At 39.4% G+C, this 27,992-nt stretch overlaps 1 protein-coding gene across 3 annotated transcripts in view; it reads right to left on the bottom strand.

Annotated features, from left to right (window-relative positions):
* Nucleotides 1-1,257: 1,257 nt before the first annotated feature.
* The window catches only part of LOC127571162 (ATP-binding cassette sub-family C member 5-like), an 81,345-nt gene continuing 54,610 nt past the window's right edge, over nt 1,258-27,992 (bottom strand). For 2 of the 3 annotated variants that reach the window (XM_052017257.1, XM_052017258.1), the window contains exons 18-30: nt 26,771-26,955; nt 22,524-22,670; nt 21,057-21,186; nt 20,706-20,859; nt 16,442-16,570; nt 15,827-16,013; nt 15,519-15,608; nt 13,642-13,831; nt 13,302-13,461; nt 11,234-11,312; nt 10,468-10,581; nt 3,063-3,227; nt 1,258-2,321 (exon numbers count right to left, since the gene is read on the bottom strand). In XM_052017257.1, the coding sequence (XP_051873217.1) occupies nt 2,220-2,321; nt 3,063-3,227; nt 10,468-10,581; nt 11,234-11,312; nt 13,302-13,461; nt 13,642-13,831; nt 15,519-15,608; nt 15,827-16,013; nt 16,442-16,570; nt 20,706-20,859; nt 21,057-21,186; nt 22,524-22,670; nt 26,771-26,955 (1,832 nt within the window). In that variant the 3' untranslated portion in view covers nt 1,258-2,219. Of the gene's footprint in view, nt 2,322-3,062; nt 3,228-10,467; nt 10,582-10,670; nt 10,721-11,233; nt 11,313-13,301; nt 13,462-13,641; nt 13,832-15,518; nt 15,609-15,826; nt 16,014-16,441; nt 16,571-20,705; nt 20,860-21,056; nt 21,187-22,523; nt 22,671-26,770; nt 26,956-27,992 lie in introns of those variants that run through there. The other variant, XM_052017260.1, reaches the window with a different exon arrangement.

Raw genomic sequence — 27,992 nt, 5'->3', positions numbered from 1 at the left:
AACCTTCCCATCTACCATTTAAAGATTTATCTATAACTCTGTTTATTCAATTTGCCATAATGCTGATCCCAACCTTATTCAAGCGAAGCCCATCCCATTGGAACAACTCCCTCTTTCCCCAAATCTGCTGCCAGTGCCCCATGAATCCAGTCTGTCTGACTCTTTGCCAATTTGCATGTGGTTTAGATGGTAATCAAGGGATTTGGGGTTTCACTTGTTAATTTAGACCCAGGCTCCTTAGCAGGATCTTTTTCTTCACTGCATAGTGAGAGTTCCTATATGAACCACAGCAACTAGATCCCCTCTCCTGCCCCCCATCCCCTCACTCCTATCTCACCAGTTGTAACCAGATGTCCAACATTCTGCCACTGAGTAGGCAACACATGTTGGGCTCATACTTGCTGTTGCAGAGAACAGTATCCTCCTGACTATACTGTCCCAGCACACCACTGTATTCCTTTTTATACCCCTCCCCTCCTGAATAGTCTACGCCACAGTGCCTTAGTCAGATGGCCTATTCTTCCCACGGCGTGTGTTCAAATAATTCAGGTAGCATGCAACTTGTACCTATTGGGTATGCATCACTCTAGTGAGTTCTCCCCTCTTCTACTTTGACTAAGCTGAAAATATTGTCTTATTTGAGCATCTCTCCCCACTGAAACAATCAAAATCTACTGTGACTTTATGGAAAAGAGTATTATGACTTTCTCTTCCCCATCACCAAATCCCTGGTTTGCTAATTAATCTCAATTCTTCAGTTACGTGCAATATTGACAATGGCTATCCTTTCTTATCAAGATGAGTATTTTGGCATGCTCGACATGTTTTCACCAGATTCCACACATCCTGCAAGTGGTGAGATGTTGACAGACGTAACATATTATGACAATACATTCAAATCTTGGCACATTTTATGACAAAAGCTTGCATCAAAGGAATTGCTTTTACAAAGGAAAAAAGTTAAGTATTGCATTGGTGTTTGCATATCTATAATAATAAACACTAATTATTTGTGCAAGATTTTGCCATTCATAAAACTCAAAATATTTCATTAAGACTTTCAAATATATTAAAGATAGTAAAACAATAACAATAAATAAGATGGTAAAGGCTTCCTGATATGTAGCAATGTTTCTGCTATTAATTAGATTAGAAAGAATAATTAGTTTACACCTGAATACAAGTGAAAATATTTTCAAACATGATTTCAAAAAGCACTGCATACTATGACATTTACTTTTCATTTTTATTATCCACTCTTAATACAAGTATTCAGGGTCTTATTGGCAATATTTATTGAGGTACAGAAAAACCTGAGATATTAGATGGAAAATAGTTTATTTATATTTAAAGATTTAACAAGGCAGGTTTGCTTAGTTTGCAAAATCATGCTAAGGCTCTAAAATGTACAAGGCGACAAATACATGCAACATTGTCTGGACAGGTATAACAAGCTTCTATGGTAACAGGAGTGGCCACTTTCATGTGGACTTCAGGAAATAACTTTTACCCACTGTACACATGGACAGTAATTGCCAACAGTGCAAATCATACAGTAAAATGCAAGTTGAACCTGAGGTATATTTTTTTTTACTCAATAAACAAAAAAAAATCCAAAAGAAACTAGTGCCATTCTAAAGTCAGAATTCTATTAAATATGTCCACTCAATATTGTTACCCAAGCAACACTCAATGCTGTCTGGATAAAACAGTCATGTATTTTAATATGTTGATTTATGAATAGGTGCACTCTTTATTCTATATAAATATAGCTTGACATCGACAACTGTCTCACAGTTAAATAGCAGACTGATACAGTGCAAAACTGTACAGGATAGAATATAAAAGAAAGCACAATATTAATAGTGCAAAAATAGAATACAAAGTAAAGTACAGCATGTATGCATTTCAAATATTCTATGTACAGATTTATAGATCTGTAATGTGTAAAGCTTAACTATAGGCTTATGGAACTATCAATATCAGAGGCTCTCTGAACCTTAAGAGTGCATTTAAAGTTAAGATAATTAACTCAGTTTATTGTTATGAAAATATGAAGAAAAAACAAAGTTTGACAGAGCAGCTGGAACCACTCTGAAGGTACATGAATGGTGCAAGGTGCTATAAAACTGAGGTTGTGTTGTCCCTGGATAGAGAATTGGAGGCAACGTGCCACAGTTACCGAGTACTTTATTCTGGAGAAAATCCCATAGATTGTGTTAGCCCTTTACAGCGACTTTATTTTCAGCAGCAGCAAACATTGCACAAAATCTTGAGTTCTCATTGGCTAGAAGAACAGACGGCTTATCAAATTCCATAACCTGAAAGAATAAATATTACCTTGTTAAACAAGTCATAGCACTAAAAGATGCTCATAAATGTAGAAGCACTCCATTCATTAGTTAACTCTCTCAAACTTAAAAACTATAAATTTAGCTGATATCCATGATATAGAAGATATAAAAGTGTTAAATACAGTTGTTCAGCACTTGTTCAGTATTGATCAACTCAATGGCATCTGTGTATTTCCCTAAATGTTTACTTAAGCACAGAGAGGTGAACTCACTCACTTTCCCAGATCCTGCCCTACTTGAACGTCAGCTGTGGCCCGGCCAATCATACTTCATCAGTCAGAATATTGTGGCTCAAATTGCATGAGAGATTAGAGCACAAAAAAATCTAGGCTGACTCTCCACTGAGTCAGTGCAGTGTCAGAGACATTTAGCTCAAACAGTGCTTTGTCTGCTCTCTTAGATGGATACAGGTTTTTGTGAGATGATTCAAAGAAGGGAATAGGAGTTTCCCTGATCAATACTTAGCACTCCACTAACATCATGAAAAACTGATTATCTGATCACTGTTACATTGCTGTTTGTGGTGACATGCTGTGTGGAAACTGGCTGCTGGATTTCCTGTAATAGTGAATGCACTTCAAAGATGTATGTTTTTGCCTGTAAAGTGATTGGGACATCCTGAAGTTGAAAATCTCCAAATAAATGCAAGTATCTTACTTCCTTCCCTTGGATGAATTCTTATTAATAAAAAGCAAATACTTCTATTACCTGGCCCTGACTTAGCACCATAACACGATCACAGCTGAGTACTGCATTCAAACGATGCGCAATGGTTAACATTGTACAGTCAGCAAATGATTCCCGGATTGTCTCTTGCACCAAAGAATCAGTTTCTGTATCCATGGCAGCTGTAGCTTCATCCAATACCAAAATCTGTAACATTAAGCAGAATTTTACACACAAACACCAAGACAATTGTTCATCTGGTGGGACATTCAAGTTTTATATCAAGAATTTTCTTTCATGACTTCCATCATGAAGGACCCAGGCTGCAAGTAGGTATAGAACCAAGTGATCCTTTGAAAGTACCGCTGACAACACCTTCCATCAAACAGTTGATGACTGAGCATTAACTGATGGTATGGTAATTTGTTGTATTGATTTGACCTGCATTTATAGGGACATGAAAAACCCACGTGATTTTCTACATTATTAGGTACCTGTCAATATTGTAACTGCTTGGCTTGGAGTGCAGCTAGTTCTGGAGCACAAGTCTTCCAAAGTCAAGCAATCCATCCACGATACTATCTGGTCTCTCAACCTTTTCTGTATCCAGTGCTACCGGGCAATTTTTGATATCTTATGTCACAGATAGAGACAGCATGGAAACAGGCCTTTTTGCCCACCATGTCTGTACTGACCATCAACCACCCACTTACACAAATGTCATTTTGATCCTCTCCATGTTCTTATCAACCACCACCCCCCCCCCCCCCCCCCTTGATTCTACCACTCACATACACACCAGGGACAATTTACAGTGGCTAATCAACCTACTGGCCTGCATGTCTTTGGGATGTGGGAGGAAACTCATGCAGACACAGGGAGAACGTGCAAACTCCATACAGACAATACTCGAGGGCAGGAGTGAACCTGGATCTCTAGCACTGAAGCAGCAGTTCAGCTAGCCATGCTACTGTGCCACCCAGTGGAGCGAATTGAATTGGTTGAAGATTGGCTGAAGATGATGAAGAAATTGAAAGAAGCTAGGATTGAATCATCTATTTTGGCACTTCTAACCAAGTGTGGTTGCAAAATATTTCAGCTCATCTTTGGCACTCTGCCATCAACAAGAATGAGAATTTTCTTGCCTCCCCAAGTCAACTGTTTAATTGTCCACAACCATGCATAATTAGAAGCAGCAGTATTGCAGCACTTTTAGTCTGTTGGAACACACAACTCAATTACTATCACTTCTGCTGCTCAACAAGCATGTTGTTGTGTTGCAACTCTGCCAGGTTGGTACCTGGTTTTTAGGTATGCCTGGTGCTGCTCCTGGGATGTCTATCTACATATTTCATTGAATCAGGATTGGTGTCCTGGCTTGATAATAATGAGCAAAGCATATGCTTGGTCAAAGGACTAAAGTTAGTAGAATTCAATTTTGTTTCTGCTGCTGCTGCTGATGATGGATGCCCCATTTTGGGCTCCCAGCATAGTTCCAGGTCTATCATATTTGTAACAATGGTATTGTCATACAATACAAAAGAGGGTGAAATAAAAAGAGAAAGTCTCAAAATACCCAGCAGCTTAAGCAGCATTTGTAGATAGACAAAAAGTGTTAGTTTCAGGTCAAAGATCCTTCATTAGAACTGAGAAAGTGAGAAAACAAGTTGCAGAGAGGGTAGAGAGGGATGGATGGGACAAAAGGAATATATTTGATACAGTGAGGCCAGGATTGCCATGGTAATACAATAATTATGAGCCCCCATCAGTTGATAGCTCAATGAGGGCTGTTGGAAAGAAAGAAAACAAAGGGACACGTAAAAGCTGTGAAGTGTGTGTCGGAGTTATTGGAGAGAGAACTGAAACCAGAAGGGTAATGTTGAAAATGCCCTGCAGACCAGGCAATGTCCACAGAGAGAAAAACTGAGTTAATATTACAGATGGATAGCCTTGCAGCAAAACTGGCCAATTTGGATAGAACAGAAGTTACCTGAAATTGTTGAATCTGACAGTCAGAGTCATTCATCATGGAAATAAGTAACCATCAAGCACCCATCTACACTAATCCCATTTTCCTTCTCACATCTCCATTAACCATGCCATCCCCTCCCCTTCAATTCTCCTGCCACCTACCTACACCAAGGGCAGTTTACAGTGGACAATTAACCCACCAACCAGCATGTCTTTTTTTATCAGCAGTCACTCATTGTGGGAAATTCCAACATTTTCCCTTATTTTAGTTCTCCCAGTGAGAAGCAAGAGTTCTCTCAGTCATCTGACTCTCCCTCTAGCTTCCCTCAACCTATCAACCAGATAGCTTCATAATTAGCATATCAACACAGCAACCTTGGCGTCAGTTGCTCAGAGGTATTCCCTTTGCCCTATCCATCCCTGCCTTACCTCTCTGCAATTTAAAACTTGCTTTCTCACTTTTCCAGTTCTGATGAAGGATTTTCAACCAGAAATGTTAACCCTGTTTCTCTTAACACAGACATTTTCAAACCCACTGAGTGTTACCAGCATTTTCTGTTTTTATTTCAGATTTCCACCAACTGCAGTTTCTTTTGACTCTTTCATTTCCATGGTGTGAAATGGAGCTCTCCGCACCAAGGTTGACAGTGACTTCTGCCAATGGCATTACCAACAGATGCAGCTGCAATAGGTAGATTGGTCAGGAACAACAACAGGAAGTGAAGGAGTCTGAGACGTTGCTTGAAAAGGATGTTTCTGTGAGTATGACAGGCTGTTACTTGCTCAGTCTGTGGGACAGCTTGTCAAATTTAGATGCCAAAACCCAAATGTCTATGACTTCACAAGTTTCTGTACTTGCTGTTTAGTACCACTAAAGACGGGAATAAGGTGGGTTTTTACAAAATAGATTCACTTAGAACATTATTCAAATTGTGGATAGATGTTGATTTTTTTTTGTTAAAAAGTTATCAAATATGAGTGTTCACTTTAGATTACAATTCCAGACTCTAATGATAAAATGGAAAGCAAGCATGTTTTTCCTCTGAATCTTTTCAAGCAGATGTGATTAAAACAAATTTCTACTACCTCATACGTAAATGACTAGAAAACTCTTAAATACAATGGAATTAATTCCCTGTTCACAACAGCAAAAAAATTCCAATGTTCAATTCCAAGCCATATCTGCTTAGATTTTTCTTGAGGCTGCCAATCAGTCACCCATAAATCACCCCAATGAAAGATCTCCTGTTTGTAGCTTTTATTCTCTCAATTGTGATTGGTGAGTACTTCAGTGAAGAATGCAATAATTTCTAGTGTAATATAATTAAAATCAAATTTACCTTGCATTTGCAGTGCAATTAAAACCTGACAAGATTTGCTGTAACCAACCCCAAAATGAAATACCCAAAAATCACTTAGATTTTAGAGGAAGGAGGGCAAACATGCTCCAGTCTACATTGGGGGAAAAAAAAATCAACGGTGGAAAGAGTCAGCAGCTTTAAACTCCCAGGCATTAACATATCGGATGACCTGTCCTGGGCCCAGAAAGTAGATGCAATCATAAGGAAAGCGCGCTAGCGTCTTTACTTTCTTAGAAGGTTTGGCTTGTCACTGAACACTAACAAACTTCTACAGATGTACTGTTGAAAGTATCCTGACTGGTTGCATCATGGTCTGGTACTGCAATTCAAATGCACAGGAACACAAGCAGCTGCAGAGTGTAGTGGACTCTGCCCAATACATCACGGGCACACTCCTCCCCACCATTGGTAGTATCTAAAGGAGGGGCTGCCTCAAGGAGGAAACATCGATCAAAGATCCCCACCATCCAGGCCACACCATCTTTTCACAGCTACCATCGGGCAGGAGGTACAGAAGCCTGAAGTCCTACGTCACCAGGTTCAAGGACAGCTACTTCCCTTCAACCATTTGGTTCTCGAACCAACCAGCAAAGCTCTAACCACTACAGTTTAGCAACAGCACACTACAATCGACTTCAGCTTTTATTTTGTTCTAATTACATTCTCTTTTGTAAAAATTGTGTAAATTTGGTTTTCTTGTGAATGCTATGTGTCTGTGATGCTGCTGCAAGTAAGTTTTTCATTGCACTTGTGCATACATGTATTTGCATGCATGACAAACTCTACTGACTTCAGATACATTCTCCTTTAACTTGTCCCCCCCCCACCCCTACACAACAAACCTCCATACATCCACTACTGACACAAGCACAATAGTGAACAATGTACAAAAGGGAGATCAGTTGATTCCAAACACTCATGGCACAAATCAACATGCCATGTTTGCTCCCATCGGTAGTCATCAAGGGAGAGGCAAAATATGGTTTAAAAAATGTAGCCTGGACAATTCAAGGGGCAAAAGGAACATCATGGAAATTTCTCCCCAAAGACAAATGAAAGTAGTTCCAGAATCGCAGTGACCACGAGGTAAAAATCTAAAGCATTTTGTCTTTGTGTGGCTAGTAGAGCCGCTGCCTCTCAGCAACCAAAGCCTGGGTTCATTCCCACCTCAGGTGCTTACTGCGTGGAGTTTGCACATTCTCCTTGACTGCATGGGTTTTCTTTGGGTGCTCTGGCTTTCTTCCACATCCCAAACATGGGTGGGTTGGTAAGTTAATTGGGCCACTGTAAATTACCTACAATGTGTAAGTGAGTGCTAGAATCTGGGGAGAATGGATGACATTGTGGGAAGAATAAAAAATGGGATTAATGCGGAATTTGTGGTAAATGGGTGATTGATGGTTGGCACGGACTTCTTTGACTGAAGGGCCCATTTATAAGATCATAAGACATAGGAGCAGAGTTAGGCTAGTCGGCCCATCGAGTCTGCTCTGCCACTCGATCATGGCCGATTTATTTTTCCCTCTCAACCCCATTCTCCTGCCTTCTCCCCATAAGCTTTGACACCCTTACTAATCAAGAACCTATTAACATCTGCTTTAAATATACCAATTACTTGGCTTCCACAGATTCACCACCCTCTGGCTAAAGAAATGCCTCCTCATCTCAGTTCTAAAGGGACACCCTTCTATTCTGAGGCTGTGCCCTCTGGTCCTAAACTCTCCCACTACTGGAAACATCTTCTCCACGTCCATTCTATCCAGGCCTTTTAATATTCAGTAGGTTTCAGCGAGATCCCCCCTCATCCTTCTGATCTCCAGCGAGTACAGGCCCAGAGCCATCAAACACTGCTCATATGTTAATCCTTTCATACCAGGGATCATTCTCATAAACCTCCTCTGGACTCTCTCCAATACCAGCACATCCTTCCTTAGATATGGGGCTCAAAACTGCCCACAATACTCCAAATGTGGTCTGACCAACACCTTATAAAGCCTCAGCACTACATTCTTGCTTTTATATTCTAGTCCTCCTGAAATGAATGCTAACATTGCATTTGCCTTCCTTACTACTGACTCAACCTGCAAGTTAACCTTCAGGCAATCCTGCACCAGGGCGCCCAAGTCCCTTTGCACCTCTGATTTCTGAATTTGCTTCCCGTTTAGAAAATATCTACGCCTTTATTCCCTCTACCAAAGTGCATGTCTGTACACTTCCCTACACTGTATTCCATCTGCCACTTCAGGCACGGTAGTGTAGCAGTTAGTGTAACACTATTACAGCGCCAGCGACCCGGGTTCACTTCCTGCCGCTGTCTGTAAGGAGTTTGTACATTCTCCGTGGGTCTCCTCCAGGTGCTCCGGTTTCCTCCAACATTCCAAAGACGTACAGGTTAGGAGCTGTGGGCATGCTATGTTGGCGCCGGAAGAGTGGCAACACTTGCAGGCTGCCCCGAGCACATTCTCAGTAATGCAAAAAAAAAAGCATTTCACTGTGTTTCGATGTACATGTGACTAATAAATAAACATCTTATCTTAACCTGTCCAAGTCCTTCTGAAGACTCCCTGCTTCCTCAACACAACCTGCCCCTCCACCTATCTTTGCATCATCCGCAAACCTGGCCACAAAGCCATCAATTCTGGCATCCAGATCATGAATGTATAACATGAAAAGTAGAGGACCCAACACTGACCCCTGTGGAACACCACTGGTCACCAGCAGCCAATCAGAAAAAGCCCCCTGTATTCCCATTCTTTGCTTTCTGCCAGTCAACCAATCTTCTATCCATGTTAGTACCTTTCCTGTAACACCATGGGCTCCTATCTTGTCTAGCAGCCTCATGTGCGGCACCTTGTCAAAGGCCTTCTGAAAATCCAAGTAAACAACATCCACTGACTCTCCTTTGTCTATCCTGCCTGTTACTTCCTCAAAGAATTCCAACAGATTTGTCAGGCAAGATCTCCCCTTAATGAAACCATGACGACTTCGGCCTATTTTATCATGCACTTCCAAGTACCCTGAAATATCATCCTTAATAATGGACTTTAACAACTTACCAACCACTGAAGTCAGGCTAACTGGCCTATAATTTCCTGCTTTTTGCCTCCCTCCCAAAAGAGTGGTATGACATTTGTGATTTTCTAGTCCTCTGGAACCATCCCTGAATCTAGTGATTCTTGAAAGATCACTACTAATGCCTCCACAATCTCTTCAGCTACATCTTTCAGAACCCTGGGGTGTAGTCCATCTATCCAGGTGACTTATCCACCTTCAGACCTTTCAGCCCCTCAAGCACCTTCTCCTTAGTAATAGCAACTACATTCCTGCCCTCGACTGTCTCGAATTTCTGGCACCTTCCACAGTAAAGACTGACGCAAAATACTTATTCAGTTCATCCGCCATTTCTTTGTTCCCCATTACTACCTCTCCAGCGTCATTTTCCAGAGGTCCAATGTTTACTCTTGCCTCTCTTTTACTCCTTAGATATCTGAAAAAACCTTTGGTATCTTCTTTTATATTATTGGCTAGCTTACCTTCATATTTCATCTTTTCTCCCTTTACTGCTTTCTTAGTTGCCTTTTGTTGGTTTTTAAAAAGCGTCCCAATCTTCCAGCTTCCCACTAATTTTTGCAATATTGTATTGTAATATTTAATAGAGTCACAGAAGTGTAGAGCACAGAAACAGGCCCCTTAGATACACCACATCCATGCCAACCTTTTTGGCCATCTACACAAATCCCATTTTCCTGCATTAGGTCCATCTACTTCTAGGCCTTGCCTATACAAGTGTGTGTCTATATTGCTCTTAAATGCTGTGACTGTATCTAACTCCACCATCTCCTATGACAGCAAGTTCCAGATATCATGTTCTGTGTTCAAAAACAAAATTTTCCCCTCAAATCCTCTTTAAAACTCTTTCCTCTCACCTTAAACCTATGCCCTCTTGTTTCTGTGGTCTCCCTTTCCATAACTTTAGATCCAATTTTCCAATTTATTTACATTATTTACAGTTTCATTTCAGGAGGGAAGCCTTGCAAAATTATCACCTTACGTACATGGAATGATTATGATACAAGTTCATCCATCAAGAATCTGTCTTACCCTTCAACTCTTACCTTACACCTCCGTAGTAGTGCTCTAGCCACACATATTAGCTGTCTTTCTCCAACTGAGAAATTCTCTCCATTTTCCATCACTTCAGATTCCAGCTTTAAAGGCAGCTGAGAAATCTATATCGAGTATAGAACAACCATAGTCAGTTTGAAGGCACCTTATGACAAGGGCAATCTACTTTGAAATGTTTGTTTTTTCTACTTGCCATTGTAATGTACAAGAGCTCTTTGCAGCTACAAGCTTCATAAAAGCTAGCTGTATTAAAAACAAAATCTTGATATTTAGCTGTACTCCTAGTATAAGCATTTATCAAAGCCAGTTAAATATTTCACTTCATGAACATGAATTAAAGCTCCCTGTACTCTGCCTCAAACTCTAAATTAATTTGATGCATCATTGCTACAGATCCATTCCTAGCAGGAACTAATTTGTAATTACACCATTTTTCTTGAGGATTGTAAATCTGATTTTTCGATCCACTTGCAATTCAAAAATAGAAAAGTGCATGCAAAACAGAAAGAAAACTGCTTTGAATCAGAGTTGGACTTAAACTGAGCTCACACTACTGAATATATTCTAGCCTCAACAAAACAACAATGGGGTACATATCATTTCTATCAAACAGAAACTTAATTTGTTCACTGAAATATCTTTAACCTATTTAAACACTTTACAATTACACATTATTCACTTGCATATTTAAAGTGCTTCAGATTGTATGCATTTTTTAATACAACTATTACCAAACAAATTCTCAGCTGTACTTACACATTCTTTCATGTGCGTTCTCTCCAGTGCATCCCACACCTGCTCTTCTGAGTACTGCTGAAAAGGATCTAGATTATATCTGCCAAAGAAAATTGTTAGTTTTTTTTTTAAGGGCCTGCTCACAACTCTGGTTAAACAACCATTAGTGTGACAATAAACTGTACAATTTATAAATAATCCCAGTCCAATCCCCGGGACAAGTGATAATAATAAACCAATACCAATCTACCATAAGTTATCCTTTCTCATTAGTGAAATTTCTATGCATTAGCAAGTCCAATTATACTTCCCGTAACTAGGAACAACATGGTGCTGCTTTCAGGACAAAGTACTTTAGATAGAATTTTGGTCATTCACCTTGTAATTTTGGAATTAGCTCCGATTAGAGAAATTTATACACAGCCTGGAATACGTTATTGCACAGCAAGATTGTGGAAGGCTGTCATCAATTCTCAGCAAGAGGTTTTCCTTGGTCTTAAGCAGCCAATTAGTGGTCAGATAAGAAATGCAGTGAAATGTGTGGTAGCAGCTACCAGTGACAATGTCACATATTGCACTTACCTACTACAGTGACTGAGTGAGGATTCTAGCTCACCGATAACTACAAACTTAATCTGTTATACCCAAATAGGAGGACAAACAGCCATTTTCTCACGTCTCACAGTGCACTCATTCTAATAGCATCCATTTGAAAAGTAATCCTCTGAAATGCTCTGGTGACTGATAACTGATTGATCAGAAAACAGGTGACCATTTTTTGACACAGCTGCACACTGCAGGGGGTGGACAGGGGTGGGGGTGGTGGTAGAACTACAGGTGAAGTGTCCTATATGAGCAGGGAAGGAATTCTTGGCAAAATATGACAAATCTGATAGCCACCTCTGCTCAAGGAGGATTCAGTTGTGGAAAGCTGTATGGATCAGTGTCTGGTAGAACATAGTCCCCTGATGTAGAACCATTCAGAAAATGAGCTCTTGATTTACTCTGTCAGAGCTGTACATTGATAAGTGGTATCCCTTATTACCAATGTACAAATAGGCTGACCAGCTGCTTATCTTCATTGCTGAGATTAGTTGGCTTCCCTTTATCCAAAGCAACAGAACAAAAATGGAATCCATGATAGGCATAGAGTAAATCATCAGAATGATTAAGGCCAGAATGATCAAAAGGAGAAGTCTGCTAATACTTTCATCACTGTGTTGCACAGATCTTTCATCCAATTGTTACTTTATATAGTGATTCCCATCATACAAGTTAATGAAATCAATTCTGTGGGGCTTGATTCAGTGGGTTGACTTCTGATCTATCCAGGTAAAAAAAATATATATTAGGAGTTCCAATTACGTAAATGGAATTTAAATTGCATTTTGTATCACAGAACTCGAATGTTTCCCCAGTCAGTCAGCTCCAGAGTTAAAATAGTTCTCCAGCAGGAATGAAATGGCAAGTGGTTTACCACTACATGAACTACATTTGCCTACCCCATTTCTAATGGGATTGCCGGGTTAACATTCTCAGCAAGAGGACAGGTACAGGTGTACCTGGACAGGTGAAGAAGTTTATTTGTTCAGATAAGGATGTCAGCGTGTAGAGAAAGATAAATGGAGGGTAACCTTTTCTTTTCACCACCCTACTGATCTATCCCTATTTTAAAGTGACTTGTGTGAGATGCTCTTTTCTATAAGCTGTTAGTTCAGCACACAGCTTAATATAACTTCAAGTACATTCCATACAAACCTGGAAATCTCAGCAGGTTAAACAGCACCCTGTAGAAAGAGCAGTTAACATTTCAGGCCAGAGATGTTTCGTCAGAATGTCTACAGCCTGAAATAAACTGTTCCTCTTTCCCCTGAATTTTCCAGCATCTTGTATTTTTATTTCAGATTTCTAGCATTTGTAGTTTTTTTGATTTCCAGTTGAATTAGTAAAACATAAGCAAACATTTTGTAGTATTACAGCTCTGTAATACATAGATGCATTAAATTACCAAGTCTCTTTGCAGAAATGAAGATATAATTATGTACAAATTACCTGGAAGCTGAAAGTGTGCAAAATGAAGGGGGCTTACCTCACAGTACCAGTGAACAAAACTGGTTCTTGGGGAATAATGGATAGTTTGCTGCGAAGATCAGCCAAACCAATTTCAGTAATGTTCACCCCATCAATGATTATTGAACCACCTGAAAGTTCAACTAATCGAAAAAGTGCTATTCCTAGCGATGACTTTCCTGACAAAACAAAAATTGAAGTTTATTACAATCATTTTTACCAGTTGATTAGAAATTTAACCCAAATTCAAGCTGCTGTTTCATTTCTCCCAAAGACAACTTGAGAAAGCTACTTTTCTGATCAACCAAGCCAGTCTAACTGAAGAACTATGTTGCACTCGTTAGCAAAATATTTCTTACCCGATCCTGTTCTTCCCACAATACCAATTTTTTCTTGAGGTTTAATAGTGAAGGACACTTTCTTCAGCACAAGAGGTAGATTCTCACGATATCTCATCTCAACATTTGCAAATGTTATTTGCCCATGCTGAGGCCAGTCAACAGGTGGAGTTTTATCCTTAACATGAGCTGAAGCTTCCAATTCCAGAATCTAACAGAAGATTAAAGAAGTTAGCAGATTTCTGATATATAAGGAGAGAATAGCTTTTTAGAAGGGCATCAAGTTAAAATTAAGTTCATTAGAAGAGGAATCTCAGATGCTTTGTATCTCATCCCAACTGCAATATGAGTGGACAGTTATACAGTGGACTGCAATATTAGTGACAATTTGTCACAAAGTACAGTATTTACTCAATTTATAGCTACTGCTTCACAAAAGAGAATAAATTACAAATCACAATATAAACAAAAATAGCAAAGTGTTACACTCCTCATCAATATATTACACATACTCAGATATCTCCAGCATTTTTGCATCAGAAGAAAATCTTCAACAACAAAAGCTTCTCAGCCAGAAATTAAAACATTCTTTTAGCATTATGACATATCGCAAATATGAAAAATGGAGCAGGTTAAGGAAACCTTTTATGTTTAGAATGTTCGAATGTATGCAAAACTACACACCCCCTTTTTCTGCAATGCCCATCAACACAAAGTGGAGAGCTTGCTCCTCCAAGAAATCCATTCAACAGAACCACCCCACATAGAAAGTTATGATCAAGGAATTTGTTTAAGTATCACATTTTCCACTTGCAAAATGCAGATTTGCTCATTCACCACTGGTGCCACGGGCATTATTTATATCGAATGATCCCAAAGAAAATTGTAAGACTTCTATTGCCACATGTCTTTTCCTTAATGCAATGTGTACATATCATTTGATTTCAAGAAAACAGATGCCAACCCTCCCAAAAAGAGTAAATCTTCCTTAAGGCTTTCTAAAACCCTTTACAGAATCCTGGAAACCTATATTTCAAAGAGACAGGAATCATTGCAATGCTGTCTCCTCATAATCCAGTTCACAGAATCAAGGCTCATCCTTTGAATGTCCACACAGCAAAAATGATAAAGTTTTAAAACAAATGGCAACATCAACTCAGTAGAACAAAAACCACATATTCATGCTACACTATATGTGTGTGTGTGTGTGTGTGTGTGTGTGTGTGTGTGTGTGTGTGTTTATTTTTTATATCTATCTCTATAGATATCATTGTGCTGCACCAGTGGAAATCTACCAATTGCAAATCTGAAGTTTACATGCATATGCTTCAGTTGTGAAACAAAGCAGAAGTAAACATACTTCTATTTTTTCTTTCTTTTGCTTGATCCAAGCTAGAAACAAAGCTAATGTAAAAATTTAAAAAAATATTCTATTTTAGCCATTGTAGATCCTCACTTAGTTAACATGGGAAAGGGAAAATACAGGTAATAGGTTACATCCGTAAGGCTTGCCATGAAGTTTTCAACTATGCTACTATCCACATCTCATCCCTGTCTGCTACATAGTCCAATCTCTAAAAAGGATTTTTCTTTAACTTGATCTCTGGCAAGCTGCTGGCCTTGAAAGAGAATCTTCTGTTCATGAATGATCTCAACATTTTGAAAGGGTCTTATGAAGCTAACAAGCATTTAAATATCCAACCTGTTCTAGGGCCTCTCACTGCTCACAACCCAAAATGAAGATAAGAATGTGCTGACACACATATATATTTACAAGCTGTATACCTTACTTTTCTAAAAATTTGTTTGCAATGTGTCTGACCCCAACAGTGGTATCAAGTCATAAAAATTTTCCACACACCACTTTAAGTCATTTAGAGTAGCAAATTTATTCGTACCTTTATATAGTGATGAATTCTTTCCACAGAAGTGAATCTAGCCTCAGTTTCAGAAGCAAGTCGGACAGTGAACTGAAATAAACCAGTCAGCTGCAAGAAAAACATGGTCATTGCTAACAGGACAAAATTCTATGCATATTCTTAATAAATTGCGATGCTTAATGAAAAAATGACCCGTTTTGTTGTACTGTTGATTACTCTGATATAAAACAGACAAAACTAACAAAATTCAAACCATATAAGAATTCAACTTAACATACCAAAAGAATGGTAACTATTAAGTCAATTTCATTGACTCTTGTACAAACCTGGACGGCATAAGAAATTGCAAGTCCTGCATAAGCCGGAGGAATATGACCATGCATTAAAACTATTATCACTGCAGTTGTCCCAATAAGAACAATACTGACTACGTCCAGTCTCACAGCAAGCCAGCGCATTGCACAAGTAAACAGGAAGAATGGAGCCTGATTAGCATCCAACAGCTCCTGGTACCTGAAAAGAAACACACTAATTCAGCTTAACTAAACCACAGCAGGTGTGGCATGCAATCATGAATACACATATGGACGCATACAAATCAGACTTTTAACTTCAGATTATTTATAATTTAGGATGTATACAACTTGCTGAGACAAAAGGTTCAACTGGTGTGTCATTTTCAAATCAGCAGGAAATAAGTGCTCTCATGATGACCACGTTACCTTATGTTCAAGTGTAGTTTTTAAAAATGTAACGAAGTAGGAAGTAGAAGTTATTTCTTGCTATGAATGAGCTGACCAATTGTAATGTTTTAAAACAAAATGCGACAGAGCTATGCTTGAGTGAGTCAGATATTATGAAATAAGCTAGCTACTTGCAGTATCTTACATGGTGCACTATACCTCCTTTACAATACACTATTTTTGACGTTTAGTACTTACCTGCGTCGGTATTCTGCTGTCTTATTGTAAGCATGGATTGTGGTTAACCCCTGGATACTGGATGTAACATGTGACAGGAAAGGAGACTGAGTGATGTTGTCCAAACGCTTTAATTCTCTGATGAAAACCCTGCAGAGATTTTCAACCACAGAAAAAATGTCAAATCTAGACTCGTTCCTTACATTTAAGAGTTTTTTGTGGTCTACCAAAACTGCATGTTATTCTTAATTATTCCATATCAAGAACATTCAGCTATTTACGAAATTCACCCTGCATTTCACGAGATATTGGTTTATAAAAGTTTTGATGCAATAATTATAAATATCTGATCACTATCATAATCAAGTTATATTCTTCCTTTCTGACCTCTTCAGTTTCAAATTTTCTCAATCACCTTCCGGCGGAAGCACTTTCAATCCAAACTATAATTTTGGAATTACCTGCAGCCCAAATATTGACAAGACACACTCACACATGGTGTTCTATCTTGCTCAACTTGCAAGTACCATGCTCACAATGTTCTCCAAGTGTCATCCACATTTTGAATAAAACCCCAAATTTCTGTTTTATAAAAAACACCAGTCACAAGGCATTTTGTGTGATGCATAAACATTACTGAAATCGGATTGTCCCTTCCTTTTAAAATAAAGGAAAATGCCTCAAAACAGAAAACATTCTCTTATTCATGAATACATGTAGCAACCACACAAATGGACAGGAATGTTGACAATCCATTGTGCCTAATGGCAATGTAATCTGGTAATTAAAGTTTTGTATGCAAACGAGGAGAATGCCAGGATAGTGATGTTTGAATTTTATTTTCTATGTAAAATTAGTTGATATTCTGCAGTGTTGGAAAAAGTGTAGTTTTCAAATGAAATGCAGTTGAAGGGCAGTACATAATTCAGGACCCATATTTTATAGTAATGTATTCTGGTTTATTCCATGTTACACTTTATTTGAAACTACTTATAATATTTTAGACATATCATGGCAGTGCACACCTCCAATCGATTTTCTCTTTTATACATTCCCATCTATTGATAGTATAAACTACCTTCATAAATTTGTCATGCTGTAATTAAACCCTCCTGCTAATGAAGCACTGCAGCATTTCCATTCATGTGTTTCAATGCTACAAGATTGAAAATGCTTATGCCATGTTTACAGGGGCCATTTCTATGAAAAATATGGATAAAAATTAATAAATTAAAATGAGCTATGGTCTGCTGACATAGACATTTTTATATCAGTCACCTGTGATGCAACATTGGCAAAAAGAAAATCTGAATCGACTGATCTCTGCTACTTCACCCTACTTTCTTTTTCTTTGGTCCAATTCATTTCAGTTTCTGACCTCTCAGCTCTTTCCTCCGGCCACTTCTGACTCTTTCTCTATTCCCTCTTGTTGGAGAAAATGGTGGTAGGTAATGAACAGGATGGCGTGGTGTAGTGTGATTTGAAAAGGTGCCAGCCTTGGCTACATTTTGGAAAATGCAGTCCTTCTCAATGCTCCTTCACCATCACTCATGGCTTCAACCCTTTACTGGTGATTCCAATAGTCCGTTACCCCACAATTTCCAAAGTTTAAACCTACTAAAGGCCCAGATAATACACCTTGTTACAAAACTATTATCCAAATGAACTATTAGAGCCTTATGTTGTATCTCTTAATGAGTGATAAGTGTTCGTAACTCTATTCAGATAACTTGAACTATTGACAAACATCTGGCAAGAGAAGCTCAAATCAATTTCATCTGTATTTGAATATGTCCAAAAAGGGGATGAATTTGTAGCCTACTCCCATATTACTCCATGGTTAATTGGTGATAAGGCTGAGCCCTCATTATAGCAATGTCGCATACAAGAGATCCCACAATCTACAGACCCAATGTGGCAGGAACTATAGGGCTCCACATTAGTTCAGGCTGCTGAATCACAGTTTGAAAATGTCAATGATCCACTGTCTCACAGCAGTGTAGCTTTCATGCCAAGGACACTTGAGTAATGAAACAGGTCGCTAAAGGGAAAGGTTGCCCAGCCACCAGGACTATCATTGGGCTCAAATATTGATGTTATAATGGACAATTGCAAAAGGAACGCTTGATTGCTGCCTGGATACCAGGAACTGGCTAACATTACGCACTATGTACGGTCTCGTACCCAAGTGGACTTTCAGGAAATTGAGTACTTTTTAGTTGTGATACATCTCCAAGTTGATAGCTTGGGGGGGGGGGGGGGGGGGGGGTGTTGAAGGAGGAGTACCTTGGTCGGCATGGACTTGTTAGGTCGAAGGGCCTGTATGCATGCTGTATAGCTCTATGACTCTATAATGACACCCTGCACCACTGGAAAGTTTCCAATCTCGGCAAATACATGAGCTCACTCTACTTACTGTTTTCTTGTAAAGAACATTCAACTTTCTTGGAACAAAGTGTCTGTGACCTCCCAATTGCAATAATGTTTGGAAAACTTGAGATACATGTTACAGATATCTCTAGCTCCAGCCCAGAAGGAACCTGACACACAAGCTCATAACCACTGCGACCTCAGCAGCTGATGTTAGAGCAGTATTCACAAGGCTCTGCAATTGTGTAGCAGCACAATTACTAAATGACAGGTCTCCTCACTGTTCCTCACTGAGGAGAATGTAGAACTGCTTCCGGAAGACATATGGTGGAATATGGTCTCTTGCTATATCCCTTTCTAGCAGGATCTTTTGCTCTTCATTACTCTCTGTCAAATTACACGCAAAGAGGAATAGCCACTAAAGTGTTTGTGTCAATGTGCAGAATTGGTACTGGAGAGGTCTTGAGGAGAACACAAATTCCTTGAGCTCCAGACACACCATTCTCAGTAGATTAGCTGCACTGTAGAAGTAAAAATTGGCAGTGCTGGTGTTATATACCTGTTGTATGCTAACAGACATCATGATTTGCTTACTCTGCACAGTTCCAATCAGCAAGAATACTTCATGGGTCTCTGCGCTTCCTAATATGGGAGCCGGTGTGATAAGGCTACAAACATACATCTGTGCAACACATGCCAAACTGAAAACAAATTGAGCATCCATGCAGCTCAAATAATTAGTCTTAGGCACCTAGGTCTCCAGACAGTATGGTGTTACAGATAATTGGATTAGAGCACATGGACACAAATAAAATTTTCAAGCTATAATTATACCCTACAATCAGAGACTACAGCGCAAGAAGATTAAATCATTAAGACAAGTTAAGAGGAAATATATCAAGGATTGGAGGAGAAATGAAATGTAATAAAACACTGCATACATTACAACATAACTACAATCAATTTGTTTAAGTCACAGCTGGTAGCGGCAGTAATGAAATCAGAACTGCACCTGGATGTCAAAGTGGCTTTACAGTTATGAGAGCTAAATGATTTACTAAGTGGACCATTGCAGATGACGACGATGAGGAGGATTCCAATCAGGAGTGCCATGAGAGAAGTAGTTGTCATATCCCCTTCAATCACAACTTTACAAAAAATTCAATGATTTCTTAGTCTACTAATCTGGAAAAAATTCTACTCCAGTAAGATTAATCAATTGCTCCAGAACCTCAAAGAATGGCATAGATCCCAGACTGCAGCATCTGTGGCATTGCTCTGGTTAAAAGCACAGCCAGAAAGTGTGCTCACTCTGAACATTCTTGACTATCTTCTACTTTACTGTTTACGCAATGGAAGGAATGAACAAGAGATACTAGCTATGAATGCAACTTGCATGACTAGTGACCATCACAATTTTATTTAATTTGAAGGAACGTTAATAATAGAGAAAAACTCTCACTTTATAAGAGGTTTTATTGTTAACCAACTCAATCATGGATATTAACATTAAAATCCTGAAAAATTAATTTTGACCCTGAAAATAAAATTTTTATTGCACTGGTATATTTTCGGCAGCAGAGGAAGAATAAATATAATGAGTGTATCTTTAATGCTGTATGCATGCATTATTAGCAATAACTGAAATGCAAATGTATTCACATTCAGACAAAGCTCAAGTAAATTTTTTGGTGATGTTTTCATTGGCAGTAATTACACTTTTCATGGGAAGTGGATGACAAATAAACTGAAGTTCTGCCCATAGCTTTATTCTGACCAAAAGGGATACAAGCACAACTGGAGCAACATAAATAGTACACAAACAACAAACTTGTAATGTCATTGGTGTGGATCAACATATTATAACAGAAGGAAACAATTATTGTGCGTAAAAAAAGCTTATAGTTATTATTACCTTGACACCTGGTTGAGGATCGTGAAAAGAATGGCAAGAGGACCAACTGCAACCAGAAACCATGGGAAGACAGAACCAATGACACCAATGCAGCAAAATACCAGGATGATGTTCTGAATGAACATTTCTGTTTGTAAAGGAAGCCGTGTGTCCACTAAACAAAATGGGAAAAAGAAAATACACTTCTGATTTAAAGAAACTTGTAAGTGAGGAAATACTAACTGCATCATGCTTTTTTTCATGGCAGTCTTCATGTGACAGATACAAAAGATAACAGTACAGCCACATGAGATTTACAAGCAAGCTTTTCTAAAATACTAACACAAGTCAAAACATAGCTGAGAGAGTTACCTTCATCCATATCCTTTGAAAATCTATTGAGAATTCGGCCAGAAGGAGTAATGTCAAAAAATTTCATTGGGCCCCTGAGGATTTTGCGAAAGAGCTCATCATGAAGTCTGGATGAAGCTCTGAGTGTTCCCTTAAAAAAATATATAGAAACCATGAAGTTGATAATTGTCTGTATTTTCACTCATTTCAAATGTAAGTGCCCAGATCCCAAACGGTACCAGGTTCTATTCACTTATCCCAGAGCATTATAAACAGCTTAATTGAAAAACAACTACAAAAAATATTGAAATCTGTGAGGACATCCAAATATTACCCAGGATTCTTCCAACCAAACAATCAAGCATAGAAACAGAGCATGCAGGAAACACTCAGCAGATCAGGCAGTGTCTGCAGAAAGAGAAACGGTTAACATTTCAGGTCCAGCACCTTTCTTCAGTACTGGGTAAAAAAAACAAGTTAGTTTCCAGTGGGAGAGAGGGTGGGGGATGGATGGCTAGAACAAAGGGAATCTCTGATACAATGAATCCAAAATGGGTTAAACGGGGCAGTTACCAGCACATAAAGCTCTCTTGTCTGTGTAATGTGCTGCAAATAGCAAGCACTGGGGACATGCTCAGCAGGCCAGACTATACAGGAGAAACAAAGGACTGCAGATGCTGGAATCTAGATGAAAAACACTATGACGCTGGAGGAACTTAGCTAGCCAGGCAGCATCCGTGGGGAAAAGCAGGCAGTCAACGTTTCGGATAGAACCTTTCTTCAGGGCAGCCTATACATATAGAATAAAAAAAACTAAGCCAAAATGATGAAAAGCAGAAATGGCCAGTTCTGATATGGACCAAAAGAAAGAATGAGCTACCCAAAGAGGGAAATTTTGTTTTATATCAAGTCTGGAAGGTCAGAAAATCTACTCATTGTATCACACTCTCTCTTACAACTATGGAAGAAGCAACACCTTTCCTTCCACCTCTTCCCTTCCCACATTCAGGACCCAAGCATTCCTCCAGGTGAAGCAGTGATTCAGTTGCTCTTCTTCCATTACAGCATACTGCATTCAATGCTCACAATGTGGTTTCCTCTTTAGTGGAGAAGCCAAATGCAGGTTGGGTGATCGCTTTCAGAGCACCTGCATTCAGTCCAAAGGAGTGGACCCGAGCTTCCAGTTGTCTGCCACTTAATTCACCATCCCACTCTGACCTTGCTGTTTGTGGCCTCCTACACTGTTAGTTGAGGCCTAATGCAAGCTTGAGGAACAATATCTCATTTTCTGTCTGGGAATACTGCAGCCTTCTGTGTCAATAAACACCGAAGCAACCATAACCCAAAGGCAACCTGTTTATCATAAAGCTACTCTGAGGTGCATTGTGAAGGGCCAATGAAAGTTCCCTAATATTACGACTTAAGAAAATAATTTTTAAGATTAAGTACTGCATTACACCTTAATATTGTATGCTCATATTATCATACCTTAACAAATACAATGCCACGCACTGCCTTGAGGACCAGTATTGCTGCCATAGAGAGTGCATAGATTCCTGCATAGTAATGCATATGCGGATTGTCCTTCATGCTCTGACCCACATAAGTTTTATTTTCTACTGTTACAGACATATTCTGAAAGAAAGAGTACACAGTCAAAAATTTTGGAAATGTTGCTGTAACAGTACAAGGAGGATGCTGGGGTAAACATTTCTATAACTTATAGAAAAGTTACAATACTCAAAGATGAATATGCCATTTGATGACCACACCATCGTTTCACTTTGAAGCAACAGGAGGCTTCCAGGCACAAATTATTCATGGATGGGTAACACAGCATCACATTCATAAATTGTTCCATAGCTCTGTAACTGCCTGTTTTGGAACTTGAAAAAGTAACGTACATTTAATGGTTGGTATTGGTTTATTATTGTCACTTGTACTCAGGTACAGTGAAAAACTTGTCTTACAAACCAATCGTACAGGTCAATTCATTACACAGCGCAGTTACATCGAGTCAGTACAGAGTGCATTGACTTTTGAGGGATGATTGATTGAAAGAGAAAAAAAATGCCATCTCCTACTAAGCAAAATGAAAACTCAAAAGAGGGGTGGTAAAGGTGGAGATTCATGATCTTATTTAAAAAAAAACTGATAAAGAATCACATTCTTTAGTTGGAACATTTTTGAAGGGAAATGTACTATGGAGATGTGGTCGATGTTCAGGGATCTCTTGCAGGATGTTAGGGATAAATTTGTCCCGGTGAGGCAGAAAAGGAATGGTAGGGTGAAGGAACCGTGGGTGATGAGAGAGGTGGAACAACTAGTTAGGAAGAAGAGGGCAGCATACATAAGGTGTAAGCAGCAAGGATCGGACAGGGCTCATGATGAATATAGAGTAACAAGGAAGGAACTTAAGAAAGGGCTGAGGAAAGCAAGAAGGGGACATGAAAAGGCTTTGGCGAGTAGGGTTAAGGAGAATCCCAAGGCTTTTTTCTCATACATAAAGAGCAGAAGGATGGCTAGGGTAAAGGTAGGTCCGATTAAAGACAAAGGTGGGAGGATGTGCCTGGAAGCTGTGGAAGTGGGTGAGGTTCTCAATGAATACTTCTCTTCAGTATTCACCAAGGAGAGGGGTCTTGATGATGCTGAGGCCAGTGTAGGTGAGGGTAATGTTCTAGAGTATGTAGATATTAAGAGAAAGGATGTGTTGGAGTTGTTGGAAAATATTAGGACAGATAAGTCCCCGGGGCCTGACGGAATATTCCCCAGGCTGCTTCGTGAGGAGATTGCTGAACCGTCGGTTAGGATCTTTGAGTCCTCGTCGTCAACGGGGATGGTACTGGAGGATTGGAGGGTGGCGAATGATGTCCCTTTATTCAAAAAAGGTAGTAAGGATAGTCCAGGGAATTACAGACCGGTGAGCCTTACGTCTGTGGTGGGTAAGCTGTTGGAAAGGATTCTAAGAGATAGGATCTATGAGCATTTGGAGAAACATGGACTGATTAGGGACAGCCAGCATGGCTTTGTGAAGGGAAGATCTTGCTTCACAAGCCTGATAGGGTTCTTTGAGGAGGTGATCAGGAAGATTGATGAGGGTAGTGCAGTGGACATGGTCTACATGGATTTCAGTCAGGCGTTTGACAAGGTTCCGCACGGTAGGCTTCTTCAGAAGGTCAGAGGCCAAGGGATCTGGGGAAGCTTGGCTACGTGGATTCAAAATTGGCTTGCCTGTAGAAAGCAGAGGGTTGTGGTGGAGGGAGTGCATTCGGATTGGAGGGCTGTGACTAGTGGTGTCCCGCAGGGATCGGTTCTGGGACCCCTACTTTTTGTGATATTTATTAACGACTTAGATGAGGGGGTGGAAGGCTGGGTTAGCAAGTTTGCAGATGACACAAAGATCGGTGGTGTTGTGGATAGTGTGGAGGGCTGTAGAAGTTTGTAGTGGGATATTGATAGGATGCAGAGCTGGACTGACAAGTGGCAGATGGAGTTCAATCCAGAGAAGTGTGAGGTAGTACACTTTGGAAGGACAAACTCCAAGGCAGAGTACAAGGTAAATGGCAGGATTCTGGGCAGTGTAGAGGAGCAGAGGGATCTGGGGGTTCATATCCACAGATCACTGAAAGTTGCCTCGCAGGTGGATAGGGTAGTTAAGAAAGCTTACAGGATGTTAGCTTTCGTAAGTCGGGGGAATCGAGTTTAAGAGCCGCGAAGTGATGATGCAGCTTTACAAAACTCTGGTTAGGCCACACTTAAAGAGTACTGTGTCCAGTTCTGGTCGCCTCATTATAGGAAGGATGTGGAGGCATTGGAAAGGGTGCAGAGGAGATTTACCAAGATGCTGCCTGAATTAGAGAGTATGGATTATGAGGAGAGATTAAAGGAACTAGGGCTGTTCTCATTGGAGAGAAGGAGGATGAGGGGAGACATGATAGAGGTATACAAGATATTGAGAGGAATAGATAGAGTGGACAACCAGCGCCTCTTTCCCAGGGTGCCAATGCTCAATACAAGAGGACATGGCTTTAAGGTATTGGGTGGGAGGTTCAAGGGAGATGTCAGAGGGAGGTTTTTCATCCAGAGAGTGGTTGGTGCATGGAATGCGCTGCCTGGGGTGGTGGTGGAGGCTGATGCATTGGTCAAGTTCAAGTTCAAGAGATTGTTAGGTAAGCATATGGAGGAATTTAAGTTAGAGGGATATGTGGGAGGAAGGGGTTAGATAGTCTTAGGTGTGGTTTGAAGGGCGGCACAACATGGTGGGCCGAAGGGCCTCTATTGTGCCGTATTGTTCTATGGAATATGGTACACAAAGGCACGTGGATACTTAACTGGCTTAGGAAGCAGAGATTAGTGGTTCTCTGACTCAGTACCAATGCCACTGAAAGACCATTAGCATTGCTTTTGTCATACATCAGCCTAATTTTAAAATATGATACAAAATTTGCACATGATAAATAATAAATAGAATAGTAGCCAAATTCAAGAAGAGAGACACTGGTGAAATGGCAGACATGTGGCAGGTGCAATTTAATATGCACAAGCAGAAAATCATGTACTTTGAGGAAAAAAAAGTAATATTTAGATTATACTATCTATCTATTTTGGAGGAGTCACAAGAGCAGAGGGTATCTTTGTAAATCCTTGAAGGTGGCTGTACAAGTTGGCAAGCAATTAAGTACATGGCTTTTGTTTTTGAATTTGTAAATCAGGCCCTGAACAACAAACAAAGATGTCACACTGCAATCATCGGTTAGATCTCAACTGTAGTTTTTGCACATAATTCCAGGTACAATTTGGAAGGACTTTTCAAAGCCTTGGAAGAAAGATAAAGGTTTATCCGGATGACAACAGAAATGAGAGACTTGTGGAAAGACTGGTGAAGCTGGAATTGCTCCCTTTTCAGCATCATGGTCATGTAAAATTAACATCAACCAAGACAAGTCTAGCAATTATTCAAAACTCAGAAGCTTTTAAATATACTCAAACATCTCAAAAATGATCAAGATCATTAAACAGACATGCAAAAGAGAAATCATTCCCCTTGCAGTTCAAGATGCATACATTGGAAGTGTCATAAATGCAAGTAATTAATACGAGTGAACTTGGATTCTCAACCTTGTTGGAATTTGATGAGGAGAATTCACTGCTACTTGGTGTTGTAGGACAAAGTCCTCTTATTCATCTGGCAGTAATTTAAAAGGCACATGGCAAGAACTAACTGATTGAATGGGCTGGAATCATTTGAGGCTGATACAATGAGCAAATAAGCTTTCACCTCCCATTTTGAAACTGAAGACTAACTCTGTATTAATAAATTGAAAGTACTTATGCATTCTTATAAAATACACTTCAAATATTTAACTATTGAGGTAGCAATGACGACCTTCTCAATTATGTCAGCAACAAAATAATTTGCTGCTGACAATGGAAGTAACAAAGGTGTTTTAAAGCATCAGGATAAGATCTTAAAGCCATAGATCTGTTGCGAGTTGACATGGTTCAATGGTCCCCAATTCAGTAGTTTTGCCTGCTCTGATGGGTTACTGATTGGCAAGTGATGGATGTCTGGCACAGGAATTTGCCACTTTAAAGATAGCTGTTACTCTATTAATATTATTCCAACTCAAAACAATACCATTGAAATTACTCAAACGTGATTAAGACCATCAATTTAAATTTCATTTTTTTAATATAAATATATTGGCTTTAAGAAATGCCATCTCAGTTCTTACCCCACTTCCTGCCTTGATCCAGTAACTTAGCCACCAGTTGTTAAAGGCAACACTTCCTACATTCATTACAAAAAGGACCATTACAAAGAAAAATGCAAGTGGGCCTCCTGCTGCTTGGATGTACACTCCATACACAGACCATGGTAGAGAACCTTTCCCTTTATCCTCTGACTGTCCAAGCTGATCTAGAGACAGAATAAAAGAAACATATTATCCATTGTCAAATTTAGTACCAGTATATTCTCAGCTGCAAAAAGAATAGCTTTACAGAACACAATATTCTTTGTGAGATTGTCTAGATTTGATGAAAGGTCATTGACTTTAAATGTTAACCCTCTTTCTCCCTTCATAGCTTCCATTTTACCTGTCCAATATTCCCGGCATTTTCTTGTTATAGTTCACATCTGCAGAATCTTTGTTTTTTGATTCCTTGTGATATTATTGTCAATAAAATACTGAAACAATTTAAAACTTTGCATTCCTACATAACCTTCACTAAAATGCAATTCTTCATATTGTTAAATATAAAATAGCCTTACACAAGGCACACTTAAATCATCCATATGATGGGGTCATTTGGTCAGAATACTGAATGATGAGCCATCATACTTCCATTCTAACTGCTACAACATGCTACTGAAAGTTCCAATATTGTGAATGAAATTGGAACAGGCACAATTTCTCAGTAAAGGTGATGTGACAGAGGTCAACCAGTAGATCTTATTCAAATCATAAATATCTCTATCCTCCTACACAGTACAGGAGGAGGCATTTCCTTGTACTGTTAACAAAACCTAGAAAGCAGTTGCTATCTATTTTGTACATTCTACATCTTTTGCATCAATATTGGATTTGAATGAATGCTCAGGTGTATCGACAAGCATGGCAATATAGAGGGCTACATTGTGCTCAATGATTCAAAGCTTTTAGACCATTTCTGAAGCTGTACTTATCTAGACAAGTAAAGAATATCCTATTCATAATGCCAGTGTGCTCCGTTGATGGTAGAAAGGCTTTGTAATGTTAGTTGAGTGCAACACACCACCTCCTATGTAGCCATGCAGCCCAGGAAAGTAAGTAGCATTTGCTGGTCAATGATCAGCATTCAATGGTGTTGCCTTTGAATGCCAAGAGGAAATAGTTCCCCTTGTTGTAGATTGGTATTGGTATTAGTTTATTATTGTCACTTGTACCGAGGTACAGTGAAAAGCTTGTCTTACAA

Source organism: Pristis pectinata, chromosome 6 (genome assembly GCF_009764475.1).
Source record: "Pristis pectinata isolate sPriPec2 chromosome 6, sPriPec2.1.pri, whole genome shotgun sequence".
NCBI classification, from domain to species: domain Eukaryota; kingdom Metazoa; phylum Chordata; class Chondrichthyes; order Rhinopristiformes; family Pristidae; genus Pristis; species Pristis pectinata.
The sequence above is the reverse complement of the archived record's forward strand: the minus strand, read 5'-3'. Positions and strand labels throughout refer to the sequence as shown.